A 23,657-nucleotide genomic window follows, 5' to 3' on the forward strand; every position below is an offset into this window, starting at 1 on the left:
GAGTTTTAATAACAGTATTCTATTCCATCCCAGAGCGGGAGGTCACGGGCCACTGGTTGGGCACCCCTGACATAGTGTCCAAGTACACCTGAGCCATCAATTATACCTATCCATAACTAGCATCTCCAAATTGGAGAAGCTTAATAATTGCAGTCAACCCCCTCCCCTGCAGGGGCAGAGAGTATCTTGCTTCTGAAGGTCTTCTTGGAACCCTGGCCGGTTCCGCGGATCCCGCCCCCCGTTTTCTAGTATAATAGAGGAACAGAGCAGTGTAGGCCTACGGGGGCGACCAATGGGTCTCCATATTCCTAGATGTATAGAAACAGAGAGGAAAGACAAAGAGACGGGGGGATAGAGGGGGAATAGAAATGAAGTAGGGGGGGAGGGGTGCGAAGAGAAGGTAGGGGGAAGGAAGACAATTGGGGCGCATGGAGGCAGCACCCCAATATTCTGCTACATATTTTTGGTAAAATCCCAATTGGTGTATATTGATTGGTTTGTAAAAAAGTTATACCGTCTACAAACTATGGGATGTTTTTTCTTTTTTTTTTACTAGTAATGGTGGCGATCAGCGGTGGACTTTGACACAAATTTTATGCTTTGTGGGGACCAGTGACACTAAGAGTGATCAGTGCTAAGACTATGCACTGTCACTGTAGTAATGACACCGGCTGGGAAGGGGTTAACATCAGGGGCAATCAATGGGTTAAATATGTGCCTAGCCAGTGTTTATAGGTACTGTGGGAGGTCCTTTTACAAGGGAAAGAGATGGAATTTATTCCCTGCTTTGCAGGAACACAAATTCCATCCCCTCCCTGCTGTCAGAATGGCGATCTGCTTTGTTTACCTAGGCAGATCACTGTTCTGCTGAACGATTGGTGGGTGCCAGCGGACCATGCACCCGTCATTTAGCTTCCTCTGTGTGTAATCACAGCAGACGTGAGCTGCCGGCAACCCGCATGAGTGCCCCCCTACCCGAAATGTCAGATCATGCATAATTTATATTAAAAACTGCTATCGGGCGTACCTGAAGGGACACACTGGTCTGAAAAGTGGCAAAGCACAATTAACCACTAAGGACCGCCGCATGGCAATGTACGTCGGCACAATGGCACCGACAGGCACCTCCCCCCCCTCCCAGTCACAGTGTCACTGATTGCAGTGATCATTTATTTACTGATCACTGCGTTTAGTGTCAGTTGTGTGGGTAAAAACTGTCAGGGCAGTTAGTGTTAGGTCCAGGGTAGCCCCCTACCCCCCCCCCCCCCCCCCCCCATAAAGGTTTAACCCCCTGATTGACCCTAGAGTTAACCCTTTTGCCAGTGTCACTAAGAGATCGTTTTTCTGATCGCTGCATTAGTGTCACTGGTGCCGCTAGATAGCTAGTTATTTTTTATGTTCACCGCCAGATTTTTATAGCGTTAGGTACCCCCATATACTACCTAATAAAGATTTTAACCCCCTGATTGCCCCTAGAGTTAACCCTTTCACCAGCGATCACCATATAAGTGCCACTGGTGACGCTGGTTAGCCAGTTCGTTATTTAGGTTCCCCTTTAGGTTTTTATATAGCATCAGGGACCCCCATATACTACCTAATAAAGATTTTAACCCCCTGATTGCCCCTAGTTAACCCTTTCACCAGTGATCACCGTATAAGTGTTACGGGTGACTCTGGTAAGTTTGCTTTTTATAGCATCAGGCCACCCACCATTTATTACCCAATAAAGGTTTAACCCCCTGATCACCCGGCAGGTGATATCAATTAGGTTTTAGGGTCAGGGTCTGCATCGCCCCAGGCAGCGCTAGGTTAGTGCCAGTACCGCTAACACCCACACGCAAAGCATACACCTCCCTTAGTGGTATAGTATCTGAACAGATCGATATCTGATCAGATCTATACTGGCGTCCCCAGCAGTTTAGGGTTCCAAAAAAACGCATTGTTAGCGGGATGAGCCCAGATACCTGCTAGCACCCGAGTTTTGCCCCTCCGCCCAGCCCACCCAAGTGCAGTATCGATCGATCACTGTCACTTACAAAACACTAAACACATAACTGCAGCTGTTCGCAGAGTCAGGCCTAAGCCCTGCCATCGCTAACAGGTTTTTTGGTAGCGTTTTATATTTAAATCCTGAAGGCAGTGCTTGGTTTTCGTGGTCCCGTACATGGCTAGACTCCCAAAAAGTCCCCCACATGTGGTATCCCCGTACTCGGGAGAAGCAGCAGAATTTATTTTGGGGTGTAATTTCACTTCTGCCCATAGCATGTGTGAGCAATATATCATTTAGTGACAACTTTGTGCAAAAAAAAAAAATTGTAATATTCCTGCAACTTGTGGCAAAATATAAAATATTTCATGGACTCAACATGCCTCTCAGTAAATAGCTTGGGGTGTCTACTTTCCAAAATGGGGTCATTTTGGTTTTGTTCTATTTTGTCATTTTATGGCCTTCGAAACTGTGATAGGTAGTGAGGAGTGAAATCAAAAATTTGCACCCTTAGAAATCCTGAAGGCAGTGATTGGTTTTCGGGGTGCCGTACGCGGCTAGACTCCCAAAAAGTCCCACATATGTGGTATCCTCGTACTCAGGAGAAGCAGCAGAATATATTTTGGGGTGCAATTCCACATATAACTATGGCATGTGTGAGCAATATATCATTTAGTGACAACTTTTTGTAAACTTTATTTTTATTTTTTTGTCATTATTCAATCACTTGGGGCAAAAAAAAAAAATTCAATGGGCTCAACATGTCCCTCAGCAATTTCCTTGGGGTGTCTACTTTCCAAAATGGGGTCATTTGGGGGGGGGGTTTGTACTGTCCTGCCATTTTAGCACCTCAAGAAATGAGATAGGCAGTCATAAATTAAAAGCTGTGTAAATTCCAGAAAATGTACTCTAGTTTGTAGACGCTATAACTTTTGCGCAAACCAATAAATATACGCTTGGGGGCGTGTCCAAGATGGCGACCGGAGTGGAAGCATAGTGCGGGAGCTCCGTGACCTACACTGCTAATTATCCTGTTTCCCTGCGGATAACGACACCATCGGGGTCCCTGGAACCCAGATATTGATCCCCTGGAGTGGTATGCCCAGCAAGAAGAAGTCCGGGACTCCGCTGAAAGCTGCTACGCCACGTACCCAGCCTCGCGGTGGAGGACCTCGGCCCTGCACGCTCTCAGTCATGGCGTCGCAGGCCGCAGCCACAGATCCTGCTGACCCTGCACTCCAGGACCGGGATAATTTCTCCGCCCTTATGCAGGCCATCGGTACATGCCAAACCACGCTGACGGCTAAAATCGATACCGTTCAGCTTGAGATGGGACTAATTAGGAAGGATATGGACAAATTTCGCTCCAGGCTAACGGAGGTTGAAAACCGCGTGGGGACTGCGGAGGACACCCTGGCGGAGCATACCGCCTCCCTCCATACTCTCACCACTAAGGTACGGGCCTTGGAATATCGCGCAGAAGATGCCGAAAACCGCAATAGGAGAAACAATCTCCGGGTCATTGGTTTACCGGAGGGATCCGAAGGCTCCAACCCCGCTGCTTATATGGAGGGTTTATTTCGCCAGCTCTTTCCACAGGCGGCCTTCTCGCCGTTTTTTGCGGTCGAGAGGGCACACCGGATGCCGGCGGCTAGGGGACCTCCTGGTGCCCCCCCTCGTACTTATTCTACGCCTTCTCAATTATAGAGATCGGGACTTGGTGTTGCGAGAGAGCAGGAATGTGGCAGAACTCCGCACCGAGGGAGCCCGACTCATGATATTCCCGGACTTCTCGGTGGAAACACAAAAGCAGAGAAAGCTGTTCGACCATGTGAAGCTGGCCCTGTGGCAGAAGGGCCTAAAGTATTGCATGCTCTTCCCGGCGCGTCTTCGAGTCCAGAATGGGGAAACTTTTCGATTTTTTTTTTTTTTTACCACGGCCGAAGATGCCTCCAACTGGCTGGAGTCCCTGCCGCGACGTTAATCGCTGAAGCCGGTCTTTGCTCCTTTCTCTCTGGTTCATGAAGCCTTTGATGATCCCTTCCTGTGGCCGTTGCTGCCTTGATTGATGCTGTTCTTTTTACTCTACTCAGAGGACCGTCCTGCTACTGACTTTGGGTTCCCCTGTCCCTATCTGAGGTACCCCTCTTTACCCTTCCCTTTCCTCACCCCTTTTTGGTTGGGCTGTGGGACTTGGAGCGCTGATGGTGGTTGGTTATGCATCCGCTACCTGTCCTTGATACTGAAGTGAGGGGACGGTAATGTTCTATTATATGTGGGGTTCTTCAACCGGATGATTAGCGAACTGATTGACTGTTCCTTTTTACCCCACACTACAGTTACATCAAGAATTGTGCCCCCGGACCTGTTTGTTCAGGCGACTCCCTATCCGCAGGGAGATTGATATTATAGAACTGTTTATCCGCCTGACTATGCGGTGGTAGACTAGACTAGTCGTGGTTGACTTTTACTGTGCCTTCTAGGCGCCCTCTTGGTACACTGCCTCCAAGGGTCTGAGAGTTATGTGTTTTTTTGGGTTACAAACGCGCCCAAGTTGGGGGGGTAGCGTGGGGTGGGGGGAGGGGGGGGGGGGGTGGGTTGGTTTTACTGGGTTTGATATTTGGGTCTATGTTTTGGGTAGATTGTATGCACTTTTCTCTTTGCACTGTAACATGCAGGAGTTCTCCTGCTCAAGGTCTAGAGTTCTCCTTTTTCATTTTAGTCTTGGGTGGTGGGGGAAGGGAGGGGGTGATGGGGTCGGGACTGCAACATTTTTGTTCTTTTTATTATGGCTCCCCTAAGGTTGGTCTCCTGGAACGTGCGGGGGATGAATTCCAAAATTAAACGTTCCCTGGTCTTTACTTACCTGAAGAAGTTTCTCCCGCACATCTGTATCTTGCAGGAGACTCACCTTACGGGTTCTCGTATTCTCTCGCTTAAAAAGCCCTGGGTGGGTTCTTACTACCACTCCACTTTCTCCTCTCACTCCAGAGGGGTTAGTGTTTTGGTACATAAGGCGCTCCCTTTTCAACTGCTGAACTTACATTTAGACCCCGATGGGCAATATGTTATTTTACATGCAATCTGTGATGGGGTGGAAATGGTTGTGGTGGGACTCTATGTGCCACCGCCGGCGGGCCTCTCGATACTTATGAAAATTCTTGCCGTGGTGGCCAGTTACCCAGTGACTAATATTGTTCTCGCTGGGGATTTTAACATGCCCCCGGATCCGAGTGTCGACAGGCTTGCGGCTGGGCGGGTGGCGGATCCGGGTCTGGCCAGATGGGCTGCAACGTTCGGATTGCATGATCTGTGGAGGTGGAAACACCCTGTAGCCAAACAATTTACGTGTCACTCGGCTACACATGCCACTCTGTCACGGATAGACCTGATCTATGTGAGTACTCCTCTGTTGCAGAGGGTCTCCGAGGTCTCCATCCTGCCCCCGTGGTATCTCGGATCATGCCCCGGTGATGCTGACTCTCCGGACAGACTCGGTGGCGGGGATGGGGCTTTGGAGGCTCTCCAGGTATTGGATTACGGATGAACAGGTGGCCCCGCTGATGCTGTCGGAACTGGGGGATTATTGGACCCATAATGTTGGTTCGGCATCGCCGGCCTCGGTCTGGGACGCGTTTAAAGCGTATGCCAGTTCAATATTGCTCAGATCTGCAAGGCCTCGCGATTGATGCTATCGGAAGCTGAGCGCAAGGCACTGACCCTGGAGGACCGATATGCCAACTCCCCGAGCCCGAGTTCCCATGGGGATATGCTTACCGCATACAGGGAGCTGGCGTTAATCCGCACCGCTTCCTGCCGCCGCTTCCTCCTCTCCCAGACGCAGAGGATTTTTGAACAGGGAGAGTGACCAGGGAGGTTGCTGGCCTGGCTGGCGGCGGAGCGGACGGGGAGCTCTTGCATAGCTAACATTAGAGGGCCTGATGGTACTCTCCTTTCGGACCCCATTCAAATTAATGATAGGTTTGCACAGTATTATACTCACCTGTACGAATCTAAGGCCACGTATTCCCAGGGGGAATTGACCTCCTTTCTAGACGGGGTGGCTTTCCCTGCCCTGACTCGTGTAGCTGCAGCAGCCTTGGAGAGCCCTATTACTATACTTGAGGTCCAGAGGGCAATTAAGTCCCTTCAGGCGGGGAAGACTCCAGGTCCTGATGGACTCCCCTCTGAGTTTTACAGAACCAATGTGGACGTGGTGGTCCCCTATTACCATGCTATCCTCACCAAGGCCTTGGAGACGAATGCCCTTCCTGACTCCTTCTCCGAGGCTGTTATTGTACTAATACCAAAGCCGGGGAAGGACCCGGAACTCTGCTCGTCCTACAGGCCGATATCTTTGTTAAATGTTGACGCCAAGATATTGGCGAAGATACTGGCTAGTAGGCTGAACACGGTAATTCTCGCTTTAGTTAATGGGGACCAAACCGGTTTCATGCCTGGAAAAGGCACTGATATTAATTTGCGGCGCCTCTTTACGAATGTTGCGTGGTCGGGGAGGGGGGAGGGGGGGGAGCGGTGGCCTCCCTGGATGCGGAGAAGGCCTTCGACTCCGTGGAGTGGGGCTTTCTCTGGCAGGTCCTTCTCCGATTTGGGTTTGGTCCTAAGTTTGTGGCCTGGATACAACAACTGTATGCCTCCCCTATGGTCCGCATACGTACGGGTGGTGTCATTTCCTCCCCTATTCGCCTCTGCAGGGGCACGAGGCAGGGCTGCCCCCTGTCTCCGGGGCTTTTCGCCCTGGCTATTGAACCCATGGCGATTCTCCTACGTTCTGCGGAGGGGGTGGGGGGGCTGAGGGTGGGTCCCTTGGTGGAACGGGTATCGCTGTATGCGGACGATGCATTATTGTACCTCGGGGATGCCTCGGACTCCCTTACGTCGGCCTTATCTATAATTGACGAATATGGTAGATTCTCAGGGGTCCGGATTAATTGGAGTAAGTCCAGTTTGTTTTTGCTCTCTGATTCTACACCCCCCCCGCCCCCCTCGTCCCCACTGCAGAGGGTCTCCCGTTTTCGATACTTAGGGATTGAGATCTCCAGGGACCTCTCCCAATTTCTGGTGGATAATTTATACCCAGTCCTGAGTGCTTTAACGGCGAAATGTCAAATTTGGAAAACGCTGCCCCTGACGCCGGTGGGACGGGTTAATTTGCTCAAAATGACGTTTCTCCCGAAATTTTTGTATGTCTTCCGCAATACCCCCGTCCCGATTCCTGCCACGTTCTTCCGCAAGCTGGAGGGGGTTGTTTCCTCATTTGTATGGGGCGGTAGGGTTCCAAGGATCTCTAAGGCCAAGTTGCAGCTGCCCTTGTCCTCGGGCGGGTTGTCGCTGCCCTGTTTCCGGCGGTACTATTGGGCTGCGGTGTTGGTCACGGTTCGCTGGTGGCTCACTCTGCCTACATCTAACCCGGCGGTTAAGTTGGAGGCGGCGATTTTGGGCTCATACACAGCTTTGGCGGGGTTGGTTAATCGGGGAGCTAAGTCCAGTCCACACATAACGATCCCGATGCGGACTACCATCCAGGTTTGGGACAGAGTCACTGCCACTGTTAAGGCTGCTGACTCCGTCTCCCCTCATAGCCCGCTATGGGGTAACCCCAAACTTCGGCATTTTAGTTCTATTCCGGACCCAGGCTTATGGACCAGGTTTGGAATCACTAACCTTGCACATATCATGCCTAACGGGACTCTCATCCCCTTTCCGGACCTTGGAGAGGCCCATGGTCTTCCCTCCTGGATGATGTTTTGGTTCCTTCAGCTGAAGCATGCCTCGCAGGCCCAATTTCCCAGGAGGGTTCTGGTTGAGCCTCATGGGATAGAGAGGTTTCTCTCATCCCATGGGGTGGACAGGATTCTCTCCTCCGTATATCTACGACTTACCTGTGAGCGCCCGGAGGGGGACTCACCCTTATTTCTGATTTGGAGGGGGGACATCCCATCCCTCTCTGAGGAGGAGTGGGATTCAGCCCTTCAGAATTACCTTCCCAGGGTAATCTCCTCAAGAGATAGGTTCATTCAGTTAAAATTTTTACATAGAGCCTACTACACCCCTCAACGCTTAGCCAGGATCTACCCCGACCAGTCTGAGCTTTGCCCCAAGTGTCAGCGGGCAGTTGGTGCTTTCTATCACGTTGCCTGGGAGTGCTCACTCATTCAGGATTATTGGCAACAAATACTGGTAGACATCAACACAACCACTGGTCTTTCAGTGTCCCTGGATCCGAAGGTACTCCTCCTTGGAATCACGGATACTGTGGTTCAGGCCACTTATAAGAGTCTTCTGCTCTTCTATCTCTGTTTTTATGCCAGAAAGGTGCTTCTGCAGATGTGGAAGCAGTAGTCTCCCCCTACAATTTCCCAGTGGCACTCGATGGTGGACTCAGTGCTGCCACTTTATAAGCTTACGTATATGGGACGGAAATGTCCCAAGAAGTTCGCCGGTATCTGGGATCCATGGTTGAGTGCACGCTCTCTTAATATTTAATATGTAACACCTTCCCTGTCCCTCATCTGTGCTGAACTAGAGTTGAGGTTTGAACTCTGTAAATTATGTTTGTATTGAGAACTGTGCATAAGCTGTACTGATGCTTTGTTTTAATTAATAAAACTTTTCTGTTAAAAAAAAAAAAAAAATATATACGCTTATTGAATTTTTTTTTTTACTAAAGTCATGTGGCTGAATACATTTTGCCCTAAATGTATGACTAAAATTTAGTTTATTCGATTTTTCTTATAACAAAAAGTAGAAAATATCTTTTTTTTTTTTTTTTTTTTTTTTAAATTTCAGTCTTTTTCCTTTTTATATCGTAAAAAATAAATATCGCAGAGGCAATCAAATACCATCAAAAGAAAGCTCTATTTGTGGGAAGAAAAGGACGCAAATTTCGTTTTGGGTACAACATTGCATGACCGCGCAATTACCAGTTAAAGCAGTGCAGTGCGAAATTGTAAAAAGACCTCTGGTCCTTAGGCTGAAAATTGGTCCGGGGCTTAAGTGGTTAATGGAACCCCCACACGTCTTGTGTTTGCGCGCCAAAACACAAGGTACCACATTACCATGAGGTCTGGTGTGGCACAATTTTGAAAATTGTGCAGGCACTTTTTTATTTTTATTTATTTTTTATAGATTGTCTCACAACGCACTTGTGTAAACAAAGCCTTACAGTGGAACAATCAGTAACTTTACCCCCTTAGTGCCCGAGGGTAAAACAAATGTTAACGCCTGAATGCAACTATGGCTTGTATTGGCAAAACTACATATCATTTCAACTTAGTCTATCCAGGTGTATTATACCACGTTTTTTCAGACTTTTTTTTTGGTGGTAAATGATAATGAATATCTCCTGATTTCATTATTATCAAAGGAAAACTGACCCAAAATAGTACAAAAAAAAATAATTAATATTTTTAGCTTTATATTTCTTGCTATTACCATAACTTGCCATCCAATAATAACCAAAAATACATTCTCCTGCTCCTGGCAATTGCAGTGATACCACATATGTGTATGTTGTTTGTATCCGTACTACAGCCCAGAAACAATGGTGCAGATTTAATTTTAAAACATGTATTTTTATTTATTTTTTTTAATCCTTTCTAAAACATACTAAGTTTTAAAAATAATACTTAAAAAAAAAAAATTAAATACTGACCGTGACCTTCAACCCTTGCTTTGACGCCAGTGGCGACTGGTGATTGTCGGTTGGTTGGTCAGTGAAACCCCCTACGGTCCGTCCGTCCGTCAAAATCTGCCTCTAATCATGTGCTTAAAAAAAAAACAAAAAAAAAAACATTGATGCGTCTGGCGCCCTGCATGTAGATAAGGGGGGTGGTTCCACAGGGCCCCTAATGGAGGGCCCCGCCACTGTTTGACACTAACATTAAAAGTGGCACGAGCCAGATCTAACATTGATCTAGCATTTTTTTTATTCACTTTTGTTTGTATTTTCCTGTTCCTGCAGGAGAGGAAAATATAAACAATGCATCTTTCTCTCTATTCGGAAGAGGAAGTAAACACAGGGGGCTGGCTACACATTGATGGATCTAATCTGTAATAGCCAATCAGAGGCCATCGCAGCCATCAGGTGACCTGGAACTGGGGATCAAGGGTCCCGATCGTTAGTATGCGACTCGAGGCCCTCTATGAGAATCCAGTCTCTGCTCTGGGAGTGCATTGTACTGTGAGCTCCCAGCACATAGATGGGTACACGGATAAAGACCCAGTTCAGTGAAGCCTCATGTTATGCGTACCGTCGCCGGGAAGGGGTTAAAATCTGCATGAATACATTCCTGACATGTTACAATATAGGATGAGTGGTGCAATCTGTAAGACAGAGGAATGGGGCGGTGGGACTGCACTAATAATCAGTACTGGTGTCCCTTTAACATAAGCCGTTTTATCATCTTTCTTCTTCTCTCCTCATGCTGTCAGCTTGAGGAAAGAAAAAACGATAACCGGCTTGTGTTTACATCCCGTGGTCAGCTGTCATTGGCCCTTTACCTCGATCTGTGGAGGACTTGACGATCACAGAGCGCGCCGCCTTCCCGGCAAACTAAGTCTGCTCTGTGGCCATCTTTCTGCTATAGTGTGGGCAGGAAGTAGTTAATATATTGTGATCAGTGATGATAATACAGGGTCACTGTACTAATGACACTGGCTGGGAATGTGTGCTTAACCCCTCCAGATCTGTGATCTAGCCGAATGACTGCTACATCGCGGATCTGCTTTGCCGGGAGGGCATCAATAGACGTCCTGCCCTTTGCAAGCTGGCCATGCCCCCTGAAGGGTGCGTGCTGTGATCACCCGAGCCAGTGAGACCCGGTGCCCATTGGTTAGGGGTGCAATGGATCGTCACCGATCCGTGATCCCAACGGGTCACCCCGCTCAGATCGGCACACGCCGCGGTCTCGGCCTTAGGAAAGGCCGCGGCTTCGGCCTAGCTCCGAAACGGCGGCCATCTTTCTACACCCAGGCCATTTACAATGTGATCGCTCTGTCAAATGACTGAGCAATCACTTGTAAACCAACCGGCATCATGCCATGATGCTGGTTCCTCTCTCCCCTCTCTGTACTGAGTTGTACAGTGGAGGGGAGAAATCGGATGGAAGCAGCGCTATGGGCTGGATCTGTAGTGCCCACAGCGCTGCTCTGTGACGGCCATCCCTCCATAACCCGCCCAATACTCTGCTGTACCCAGTGATACTCGGCCAATATTACAGTGGGGGACGATTGTGGATATTACAGTGAAGGAGATTGTGGAATTTTCACAGGTTTTTGCAAATTATTTGATGATCCGAAAAAATTATCCGATCAGTGACTCTGAATCGAAGAACAATCCGATCTGTGAGTTTTTTGATCCGTTGCACCCCCCTACCATTGGTGCAGCCTTATCGGTGCCCATTGGTGCAGCCTTATCGGTGCCCATTGGTGCAGCCTTATCGGTGCCCATTGGTGCAGCCTCATCAGCATACCTCAGTGAAGGAGAAAAATTACCGGTTTGCAAAATGTATTCACAAAATATAAAACAGTTTTGTATTTTCTTTTTTTTTATAGTCTGTCTTTTTTTAATTTAACAAAAAATAAACCGCAGAGGTGATCAAATACCACCAAAAGAAAACTCTATTTGTGGGGAAAAAATTATAAAAATTTAATTTGGGTACAGTGTTGTATGACCGCGCAATTGTCATTCAAAGAGCGACAGCGCTAAAAGCTGAAAATTGGTCTGGGCGGGAGGGGGATTTAGGTTCCTGGTAAGCAAGTGGTTAACTATTTGTAATGTGTGTACAGTGTGCTGCTTTTACTACTAGATCTCTTTAAGTTTCTAATCCTTGCTTTGCAGGGATGCGAAACACAGGAAATCGTTCCCTGTTTACAGAGCTCGGTGTTGGTTGTGAACACAGGGCTCTGGGCTGTGATTGGACACAGACAATGAGCAGGTCCCGATCACGAATCATTGGCCAGGACTTGCAGACAGGCGCCAGTTGTGTACAATCACAGCCAGTGCTGGCGGGAGGGGGGGGGGCGTGAATGCACATGCCCTAAACCCAGAAACGGGCAGCGACGTATGGGTGGTGTTATGATTTACTGAACCTTACATATTATGCTTTTTGGACAAACTTTCCGTATCTGTAAAGCCCACAGGTGCGCCACTCCTCCAAATTCTTATACAGTGTATTGCACTCTTACAGTCCAGGAACCTCACGATAGGTTCTAAGTTAGGTAATACAGCCATACTACCTCCATATCTATATTTTCCTGTACTGGACTCCGCTCTGTTAATTATTTGTGGAATTTTCAGATAAAAGCTCAGAAGATCCCAGTGTGATGGTCTGTGATGACGCGATTGAGCCTGAAGAAATAATTGATGATGAGTGTGATGTTGATTTTATCCCTCCATCTCCTACCGATAGTACCCTGTCCTCTCCTCCAGTGATCAGAGGAATCTGGTAAGTAATATATAAGTGTATGAGATTCGTGTGCCTACACTAAACCTGGGGTCGGCAAGGCGTTGATCACGGTCGACTGTGGGGAGCCAACAGGTGGATAGTTACCACGGCTCTGCCCCCCCCCAGCCTCCGCCACTCTTATGTTAACTGCAGAGCAGGGAGCGGGAGGCATCATAGTGCTGGATGAGAGGGGGGGGGGGGTGGGAGATGCCTCTGTGATTGGTTGCTAGGAGGTTCTAATGGCCAGCTTGTTAGTATGACCCCCGGTCACCTCCTGCCGTCTACCCAGCGCAATGCCGTTCCTGAACTCTGCTCAGCTGTTCGCATGCTGGCAGGTAGGAAGTTCTATCTACATAGCACGGAGGGGGGGGGGGATGTGACGGGGACAGAGGAGACACTGTTGAAGCGGGACAGAGGACACTACAGTGGGGAAGGATGTGATTAGAAATGGACAAAGGACACTGTTTTGGGGAATGGGGAGGCAGTGGACACTTTGTGGGGGACAGAGGATACTGCTATGTGGGGTAGAGGACACTACAGTGGGGGGTGGTGGTGTGAAGGGGGGTAGAGGATACTGGGGGGGGGTGTAAAGGGGTGCAGAGGACACTACTGTGCACTAGGGCGCCAGGCTCCATCGTGGGATCTTTTCTTTCCTCTATATTGTCCAGGTAGATCTCAACCTCTGCAGAGGTTAAATCATATGGGGGGGGGGGGGGAGAGAGAAAGTACACTACAGTGTGGTTGAAGTGGGAGGGGGCAGAGGAGGGAGGTACAGAAAATTACAAGAAATTCTTAATGGCTGATAAAACCAGATATCAAAGTGCCACAAAAAATGACTAAAAGCACTAGGATATATATGCTCGGTATATGATATGTGCAAATAAGCCAATGAGTGCAAATAAACAAATGGCTAGTGCAAAATTGCAAACGAACAAATGATCAACGTGCAAAAAATACAAGAATGTGCAAAATCAGCAATATAAATATATCTCCGTGCAACGTGCAAAACACCTGTGCAAAAATGCATATATCTTGTGCAAAAAAAACTGTGCAATAATACAAATGATCTGTGCACAGAATACGCTGAAGAGTGCAATAGTGCCAGCTCCAATCCACTAAAGTGGATCCAAAGAAATACGCAATGTGCTCAGTATAATCAGATTGTGAATAAAAGTCTATTAGAATCTTTTCTTCTCAGTGTGGATAAACATTCCAATGTGTAAGGTGGAGTGCTGGAGGAATAAGTATCTCCTCTTTGTGTAAAAAAAAAAAAAAACACACAAGTGAGAAGTGGCCTCTTACCTTGTGGTAATGAGGTAACCGCATATAAATAAACCCTGGTAATAATTCCTTCTTCTCTCTTGTATTCTTGGACCAAAGTGGGTTCTCTGTTTGTCTTTGTCCCTCAGTGGATACAGGAATAATAAAAGAAAGGGGGTGCCAAATAGTGTAGTATTTATTAATCAAACAATGAAGGTACTCACAAAACATAAATGTAAACAAACTTATTTCCACGAGCGAAGACTTCATCAGGGTCACGTGGTTGTGACGTCACGCGTAGGGACGGGACAGGCATTCCAAACTGACATAGGCTAAGGAGCTCGCCACTCGTGGAGATAAGTTGGTTTACATTTATGTTTTGTGAGTACCTTCATTGTTTGATTTATAGTACACTTTTATTCACAATCTGATTATATTGAGCACATTGTGGATTTGTTTGGATCCACTTTAGTGGATTGGAGCTGGCACTATTGGACTCTTCAGTGTATTCTCTGCACAGATCATTTGTATTATTGCACAGTTTTTTGCACAAGCTATATGCATTTTTGCACAGAGATATATTTATATTGCTGATTTTGCACATTCTTGTATTTTCTTGCACGTTGATCATTTGTTTCGTTTTCACTGATTGGCTTATTTGCGCTATCATATACCGAGTATATATCCTAGTGTTTTTAGTCATTTATTTGGGGCACTTTTCACTTTGATATCTGGTTTTATCAGCCATTAAGAATTTCTTGTAATTTTTTTTATTTTATATGTTTATGCTTCTGATTTATTTATATTTGTACTACTACCCTTTGACCCATTTTTACTGAGAACAGCACAGCACCACCCCCCTCATTCATTCCTATTGTCTGTGGGTTTGGTCTGACCCACATTTGGAGCTTGCAGCAGTTCCATCCCTAGTCCCCCTTCTTCACACATGGTAGCGCAGGAATAATTATACATTATATAGATTGGGATTTACAGGACACTACTCTGTGGGGGGAGGAGGGCAGAGGACACTATTGGGGGGGGGGGTAGGGTGCCGCCTAATAACTGCCCCAGCCCAGGATCTATTTTTTCATTTTTATAGTCCAGGTATATCTCAACCTCTGCAGAGGACACAGCATTTGGGGGGGGGGTACAGGACACTACTGTGGAGGGGGAAGAGGACACAGCATTGGGGGGGTACAGGACACTACTGTGATTGGAAGGGGCAGGGGACACTACAGTGGGGGGGGGGGGGGGGGGTTGATGTCAAGGGGATAGAGTACACAGCAATGGGGGGGGTGAATTGGAGGGGGCAGAGGACATTGGGTGGGGGGGGGGGTACAGGACACTTCTGTGATTTGAGGGGGCAGAGGACATTAGTGGGGGGGTTGATGTGAAGAGGATAGAGTACACAGCAATGGGGGGGGGGGGGTGTCTTTTCTTACCTCTATATTGTTCCAGGTAGATCTTAATCTCCGAAAGGTTGCCTGCACGGAACCAAGGCGGTTTTAGCTAGTTTTTTTTTCTTTTCTTTTTTTCTTAAATGAATACAATTTAATTGGTATTGCTTATCATATTGCGTAGAACAGATAATAACAAACATTGGGGAATGAATAACAAGAAGTAATAATAACTTTTTAAGGTACAATATCTGAAGTTTGATATCCCGCTACCGCCCATCGCAAGTGGGATCATACTGTAGGCGGGAGCTGGTCACCAAATATTCAAATTTTAAGGAATGAAAAGAAGAAAAGTCTATAATAAATTCAACATCTTGATGTATCATCATTCGCTATTCTTTAAGTAATTGGAGGCTCTCGGGTTCTTTATCCAAACTTTCCATTTTTTTATTCTTTTTGAAGATAGTGACAGAGAAATTTTTGAATGCTAACATCACTTTGTATTGGGCCTGAGTGTTTAGTCTTATAATGACATTTGACAAGTTAGGAGCTTCTGTGCATTTCCACATATTGGCAGTGGTAAGTCTCGCTGCTATCAGGATATGTGATACTATTGTTCTATAGCAATGTTGGGTATAAGTTTTTTAGCTAGTTTTCTAACCTTGCTTTGGCCCACTGAATCCTGTAGTATATGGACAGCATTGTTGTTTCTGTACTGTGTTCACCATGCTTTATTATTATTATTATTATTATTCTCTTATTTTTAGGTCATTTAGAAAACAGTCTTCTGAGACAGAGAAGGAAAATGCTGCAGAACATCAACCAGACCAGCAGACCTCTTCACAGGGTAGGATATTGGTTCATGTTTAATGGTATTTGTTTTCGTAATACATATGTAGAGATGCTAAAATGTCTTGTTTTGGGCTCTATACAGCGCAGAGTAACACGTCCCCTCAGCTCTGGTCTATGATGGTGGAGATCTGCGATCTGGTGGACAGGATTCCGGTGTCTGAGCTGCAGCGGCTGTCCTGTGGGAAGGATCTTGAGAAGAAGAGGGACATGAGGTAACTGGCAAATGACAGCACACAGTGCCTAAACCATTGTATCAAAGAGAAATTCAGCTCAACGTGTTTGTATGGTTTTGATTACTTGAGCTGAACTTCCTTTTTCTTAAACAGTTCCTGTACCTTGCTGGTGGCAGTCTTCAGTTGACTCCATTCCTGTGCATGCGCAGGAGCCAGTCACCCTGGCACGTAGAGACTGTGCCGGTTATATAAGCTGAGCCATGAGCTAATATTTTAGCATACAAAACAAAGCAAACAAATGCAAATAATATCTGAGGGCCCAGGGTTACATTGTCAGTATCGGATATACAAGTAGCTTGTGACTTTAAAGTGATTGTAAAGGCTCCTACTTACCTCCACCTTACCTGTGCAGTTCGTTTTGCACAGAGTGGCCTCGATCCTCGACTTCTGGCGTCCCTCTGTGGCTCCTCCTCACTTCGGGTAACTCCCTAGGAGAAATGATCTCCCGGGGGGGTTACCTTGCGGGCGTGCTCCCAAGTCCAGCATTTGCGTCCATAGACACAAATACCGGATTCGGCCCTGCCCCTAGCGCCCGCATCATTGGAGTTGATTGATAGCAGCGCAGCCATTGGCTCCCTCTGCTGTCAACCTGTCCAATCAAGAGCCAGGACCGCGTGCAGAGCGGGACAGCGCATCTCCGGTGTGGGAATTACAGGGCTGAGGTAAGTAAAATAGGGGGGGGGGGGGGGGCAGTGACTGCCAGAAGTTTTTTGACCTTAATGTATAGGATGCATTAAGGTGAAAAAATTAGGGTTTACAACACCTTTAGGCCGGATTCACACCGCTGCGATGCGGGAACGCATCGCATTACTCCCGCTGGCAGTTCACACTGCCCTATGCGGACGGCTGGGAGTGTCAATGATATGTTAATGACACCCCCAGATCCGTCCGCATATCGCAGTGCGATCTGCTGACTCGCACAGGAATCGGATCGCATGGTGTGAACACCCATGCGATCCGATTCTGTTGCGGACCAAAAAAAGGGTCCCGTGCGAGTTTGCTGCGGGAGCGATGCGAATTCAGCCATACTATCTGTATGGCTGAACTCGCATCGCTACGGAGATCGGATGTGATTTGCGGTGCGAATCACATCCGGATCTCCCCCCGCAGCAGTGTGAACCCAGCCTTAAAGCGGGATTCCGCTCTTTTTTTTTTTTTTTTCTTACCTGTGTTACAGGTGGGCGACTGCTACCTTCGCTTAGCATCCACGTCCGGCGTTTTTTTGACCCCCGGCGCGACGATTCTTTTCCTCAGGATGACTTTTAAAAAAGTGCTCTGGCATTTTCCATTTTAAGTGTGGGCGTCTGAAGCCCACAGGCATTTACTTCCTGTATATCGATGACGCTCGGCTCCCAGCATGCTCCGCTCCATCTCGCACATGCTCAGTGTGCAATGGTGGTAATGGCAGATACAGCTGCCTGCCCACTTTAAAAATGGCAAATTCGGACACGCCCTCGTCACGTGACCGGCATCCTAACGAAATCTCACGAGATTTCGCAATTTCATTGTCCCCCCATGGATTCTTGGGAAATTTCCCAGGGACCATTGCGAGGACGATAACCACGCCTACTCCCACGGGAGGACAACCCGGAAGTCAGCAGAAACATCTGAAATAAAAGGTAAGTAAAGAATATTTTTTTTTTTCAGGGTTCATTTAGGTAAGTATTCGATCTTGTGATTTTAATAATATGAAGTTTAATTTTTAGGTACCAAACCGCTTTAAGGCTTCAACAGCTAGAGGCCGACGTCTAAAAACGTCTGTTTAGCTGCGTTTACATGCCTCGTTTGTTTCTAAAAGTGTTTTTAAAACAAAAATAATAAATATATATTATTATTTATTTATTTTTTGTTACAATGAAAAAAATCTGTAAATGTAACGCTACTAAACGTGATTTACAGGGTTTAGCAGCGTTTACAGGCTGTTACAGGCATTTGCTGCTTGGAATGCCTCCGTGTTCCAAAAAATGCTTCTAAACTCAACTGCCTAGAAACAACTGAATGACCCCGTGTACATGTACTGATAAGATGACACAGAGTTCAGGGGCAGCTGAAAAAAAATGCCCAACTGCTCATAAACGTCTGTTTTTACCATCAGCAGTGTACATGAGGTCTAATCTTGCCTCCGAAGGGAAGTACTGATGCTGAAGAGCACATAACAGTCTCTATGCATACACGTTCTCTTCACTGAGGAAATGACAGAGAAGAGAAAAGGTTTTTGTACAAAAGGAAATTGGATTCCAAACTGCATTTCAAAAGCTGTCTTGTTTGGCACAGAGTGCCCCTGTAGCAAGCCGGCGCGGTATAGCACAGAGTGCCCCTGTAGCAAGGTAAAAAAAAACTTCTGCCTTTTAGAATCGCTCACTTTTTTCTCCTGTCCAGGACTACATGTCCCATGAGGCATTGCTCCTCACCCATTCACATTCTTAAGTTCTTGGGCACTTACTGTTATGTATGGATGATGTACTAAGCTGTATGTCTGTTGCACTTTATTTCCTGATATGTAAACAAAGAATGCATGCCAACTAAGCAGCTGACTAATCATTTATGAAAATAGTTGACAGCTATTTTCATAATCGATTAAGCAAACCAGTTGTTTCAGCCCTTATGCAGTGGAAGGCAACCCGCCGCCTCCCACTGTGCTGCTCCCAATAGAGCTTAAAGGAGAAGTCCAGCCTGAGCTTTTTTAGGCTGGGCTTCTCATATAGGTCACTGTAGTGCAGTTCGTTTTGCACTCCTGTGCCCCGTTTTCAGTGGAGAGCGGTCTGAAGTCCACACTCCGCTGATGTCACAGAAATCAGTCCAGGCACCGCATCATCCTAGAGGCGATTCAGTTCGCATTGTGCGCTATATAAGTATTTCATTCATTCATTCATTCATTCATTCATCCTGACTTCCCAAGTCTGGGATCCGCCAGCTGCCTTGATTGATGGCAGTCTCAGCCTCTCGGCGAGTCGCTCCCGAGGAGAGATGCTGACTGATAGCAGCTCTCCTCTTGGGGATCTGTGAAAACTGGCCATCGGCGGCTCGGTTCTCAGTGCAGAGATGTCGGGGGACAGATGCAACATCTACCTAGATAAGTATGAATGAAAAAAAAACATACTTCTCTTTTAACCACTTAGCAACCGGCCCATAGCCGAATGACGGCTACAGGGCGGTTGCTTAACTCTGGGAGGGCGTACAGTGATGTCCTCCCAGAATTCCACTCTTGCGCGCCCCCTGGGGAGCGCACCCGAATACTTCCATGACCGCCAGGTCCAGAGGACCCGGCGCATCACGGATCACGGTAAACGGTCACTGATCGAGGCCGTTTACCACATGAACGCTCTGTCCAGTGTGAGAAGAGAGGGCAGAGATCAGTGGCAGCAGCGCTGTGGGCTGCCTGTGTAGTGTCCACAGCTCTGCACAGTGACCGATCCATCCATCCATGCTCGGCATACTCCTCCATCCATGCGGCAGCCATCCTCAGCTGCAGGGGCAGCCATCCTCAGCCGTACCCATTCATGCTCATCCATGCCACTACAGTGCCTCACAAAAGTGTAATAGGTAGTTAGATTCAAATCTATGTCCCTAGAACACCTGACCGTGCTCCCTGCATGTGGTATCGCCATACTCAGGATTAGTAGGAGAATCTATTTTGGGGTGTAATTTTTGGTATGTACATGTTATGTGTTAGAAATATTGAGTAAATTGACAACGTTGTGTGGGGGAAAAAAAAAAAGCATTTTCATTTTCTTTACACATTTTCCAAAAACTTGTAGAAAAAAAATGACATGTTCAAAAGACTCGATATGCCTCATAGATTATACATTGTGTTGTTTTCTTTCCAAAATGGGGTCATTTTTGGGGCGTTTCCATTGTCCTGGTGCTCCAGTGCCTTCAAAAGTGTAAGAGGTAGTCAAGATATTATATGTGTAATTTATACTCCAAGAAGACCTGATGGTGCTCCCTGCATGTTGGGCCTCTGTATGTGGCCACACTGTTTAAAAGTCTCACATGTGGTATCGCCGTACTCAGGAGCAGTAGTAGAATGTGTTTTGGGGTGTAATTTGTTCTATCCATATGCTGTGAGAAATAACCTGCTAATATAACAATTTTGTGAAAAAAGAAAATCTTGATTTTGCAAAGAATTGTGGGAAAAAAATGACAACTTCGAAAAATTCACCATGCCTCTTACTAAATACCTTGGAAAGTCTACTTTCCAAAAAGGGGTCATTTCTTCTTTCCTGGCTTGTTAGGGTCTCAAGAAATTAGATCGGCCATCAGTACTTCAAATGCGATCAATTATCAGATATTGGCACCATATCTTGTGGACTCTAACTTTCACAAAGACCAAATAATATCCACCAATTTGGGTTATTTTTTATCAACGATATGTAGTGGTATAAATTTTGGCCAAAATATATGAAGAAAAATGACTAATTTGAAAAATTTTATAGCAAAGAAAAATGCATTTTTTTACAGAATTTTCTTTCTTTTATAGCGCTAAAAATAAAAAAACTTTAAATATCTAATTCCTTTGTTCATTTAAGCCAATATGTATTTTGCTTGTAAGTATGATATGTTTGTAAAGGATCGTTTATTTTTTTTTTTTTTGTTTATTTTTTTTTAATAATCACTTTCATTGGTTTGCATGAAATATATTACATCTACAAACTATGAGATATATATATATATGTGTGTGTGTGTGTGTGTGTGTATATGATATATATATATATATATATCAGCATTTTTATTTATTTTAGTAATGGTGGTAATTAGCGACTTATAGCGGGACTGTGATAGTACGGTGGACAATCTGACACTAACTGCCCCTGACATCACCAGTGACACTCATACAGTGATCAGCGCTACTAATACGCACTGTCACTGTACTAATGACACTGGCTGGGAAGGGGTTAACATCTAGGGGCGATCAAAGGGTTTAATGTGTGCCTAACAATGTTTACTGTGTGTAAGGTGTGCTGATTTTACTAAGCAACGTGACAGTTTTTTTCCATTTTCATATCATTTTTGTTTATCTGCAACTTCTAAAAACCAAAGAAGCCCCCTTATAGTCTATACAGTTTTTTGTTTCATATTTGCATGGAAGCTTTGTTTCAGGTCTCTCGCTCTCTTTGTCAGGAAACGTCTTTTGTCAAATTCCTCGGGACACAAGACTTCACCTTCGGAAGGGCCGACACTGTCACCTTGTCCTCGAATGTTTTCTGCTAAAGCCGATGATTCCACTCAAAGCTCCGCACCTACTCCCGCCGGAGACTCCGCCTCTCATCGATGGTCGGGAAATGTGTTTAAATTCAAGTCATTTGGTTCTTCTGACAAGAAGATCCAAGACAGTTCTCTGGATGGAAGCACCAAGTTTGGGAGCCAGACAGAGCAGAAACCGTTGTCTTTTTGTCCGTCCGTTGATGCAACAAGAAGGGGCTCGTCCAATCTTCAGGATTCTGTGTTCTTTGATAGTGAATTCAACACGCCACATAACCAGAAACCGGTCACCTCCAGCACATGTGCTCGACAGTCTGCCCCTCCCCCAGAGATCATGGGCAGTGAAGACCTAGACTTTGATATAGACAATTTTGATATTGAAGACTTTGATGATGACGTGCAGTGCATCGACAGCCCAGTGGTGCCATCTGCTGGCAAAGCCGTGCCATTATCCTATCCTCCTATAAGAGAAGCATCACCAGTTACTAAGAGTAGCTTCAGTGCTCCAATACAAGAAGCATCACCAGTTACTAAGAGTAGCTTCAGTGCTGTAAAAGCTCCTGCTAACACCAGTCAAAGCTTTGGGACATCAGGTGGGTATTTTACATTGTTAACCACTTCCGGACTGCCCACCGCTGTTATACGTCGGTACTTTGAAGGGGGACATCGTTGTTATGGCAGCAGCTAGCTGCCATAACCCCAGTATCCCCTTCTTCAGTGAGCGGTCCGGTTTAAGATAAAAGTGGACTCTGCGGTGGATTGGCTGCAAGATCACTTTTATCGGCGGCGGGAGAGGGCCCCCGCTGCGATCCAGTGCCCTCTGCCGCTTACCGGAGCCGTCAGCAGCGCGGTGGCGATCGCGTCCTTCTAGTGGCCTGACATGGAGACGAGTGATGGGAAGATGGCCCCCACCCGTCTCCATATCATTGCAGGGCGGAAGTGATGTCAAAACATCACTTCCGCCCATAGCTCTTAAAAGGGCATTTTTTTTTTTTAATTGACATTTGTTTTTGTTTTTTTTATTGCATTTTAATGTAAATATGAGATGTGAGGTCTTTTTGACCCCAGATCTCATATTTAAGAGGACCTCTCATGCTTTTTTCTGTTACAAGTGATGTTTACATTCCTTGTAAAAGGAATAAACGTGACACAATTTTAATTTTTTTTGAAAACTGTGTAAAACTGTTAAAAAAAAAAAAAAAAAAAAGTAAAATAAATAAGAAAAAAATAAATACATATGTCCTGACGAGCTCACGTGCAGAAGCAAACGCATACGTGAGTAGCGCCAACATATGAAAACGATGTTCACAGCACATGTGAGGGTTTCGCTGCGATCATTTTAGCCCTAGACCTCATCTGTAACTTAAAACATGCAACCTGTAGAATTTTTTTTTTTTTTTAAACCTCGCCTATGGAGATTTTTTAAGGGTAAAAGTTTGTCACCATTCCACAAGCAGGCGCAATTTTGAAGCGTGACATGTTGGCTATCAATTTACTCAACAAAATAATTTATCTTTCACAATATAAAAAAAAATTGGGCTAACTTTACTGTTGTCTTATTTTTTTTAATTCAAAAAAGTGTATTTTTGCACTTGTAAGTGCAAATGCGGTGTGACAGAAAGTATTGTAATGACCGCCATTTTATTCTCTAGGGTGTTATAAAAAAAATGTATGTATAATATTTGGTTCCAAGTAATTTTCTAGAAAAAAAAAAAAACTGTTTTCAACTTGTAAACAACAAATCTCCAGAAAGCAACTCGGTCCCTAAGGCTGCTTTCACACTGGGGCGGTATTCAGGCGTTACAGCGCTAAAAATAGCGCCTGTGTAGCGCTTTGCGGGCGGGTTTAACCCTTTTTCGGCCGCTAGCGGGGGTTAAAACCACCCCGCTAGCGCCCGCAGACCGCTGCTAACACGACGGTAAAGCGCCGCTAAAAATAGCGGCACTTTACCGCCGACGCCGCTCCCGCCCCAGTGTGAAAGCAGCCTAAGTGGTTTAAAAAGTTTAAAAATCTTTTTTTTACATTTAAAATGCTGCCACTATATACCTTTTTGGATGATCTGTATGCCACGGTTACATGATAAACTTCACAGCTTCTCCAGTGCTGAGAGTTCAGGAAGGAGGAGATTTTCACTACTACCTGTACACGCCCACCTGTGTGATGTCAATATCATGTGACCTGGCTAGCTCTGAGAACAAGAAACTGTTCTCTCCAGCATAAAAGACACAACTGAGCATGTGCAGGCGCGGCTGTTGTG

General features: G+C 46.1%; 1 protein-coding gene across 1 annotated transcript in view; it reads left to right on the forward strand.

Annotated features, from left to right (window-relative positions):
• BLM (BLM RecQ like helicase) overlaps positions 1 to 23,657 on the forward strand; it is an 81,469-nt gene that overhangs the window by 14,998 nt on the left and 42,814 nt on the right. Inside the window, exons 4-7 of the mRNA XM_077473492.1 lie at positions 12,309 to 12,456; positions 15,881 to 15,960; positions 16,048 to 16,177; positions 21,320 to 21,993. Coding sequence (XP_077329618.1) covers positions 12,309 to 12,456; positions 15,881 to 15,960; positions 16,048 to 16,177; positions 21,320 to 21,993 — 1,032 coding nt within the window. The remainder of the gene's footprint in view (positions 1 to 12,308; positions 12,457 to 15,880; positions 15,961 to 16,047; positions 16,178 to 21,319; positions 21,994 to 23,657) is intronic.

Source organism: Lithobates pipiens, unplaced genomic scaffold (assembly GCF_037356315.1).
Source record: "Lithobates pipiens isolate NorthernLeopardFrog02 unplaced genomic scaffold, aLitPip1_a1.2 Scaffold_8, whole genome shotgun sequence".
Taxonomy (NCBI): Eukaryota; Metazoa; Chordata; class Amphibia; order Anura; family Ranidae; genus Lithobates; species Lithobates pipiens.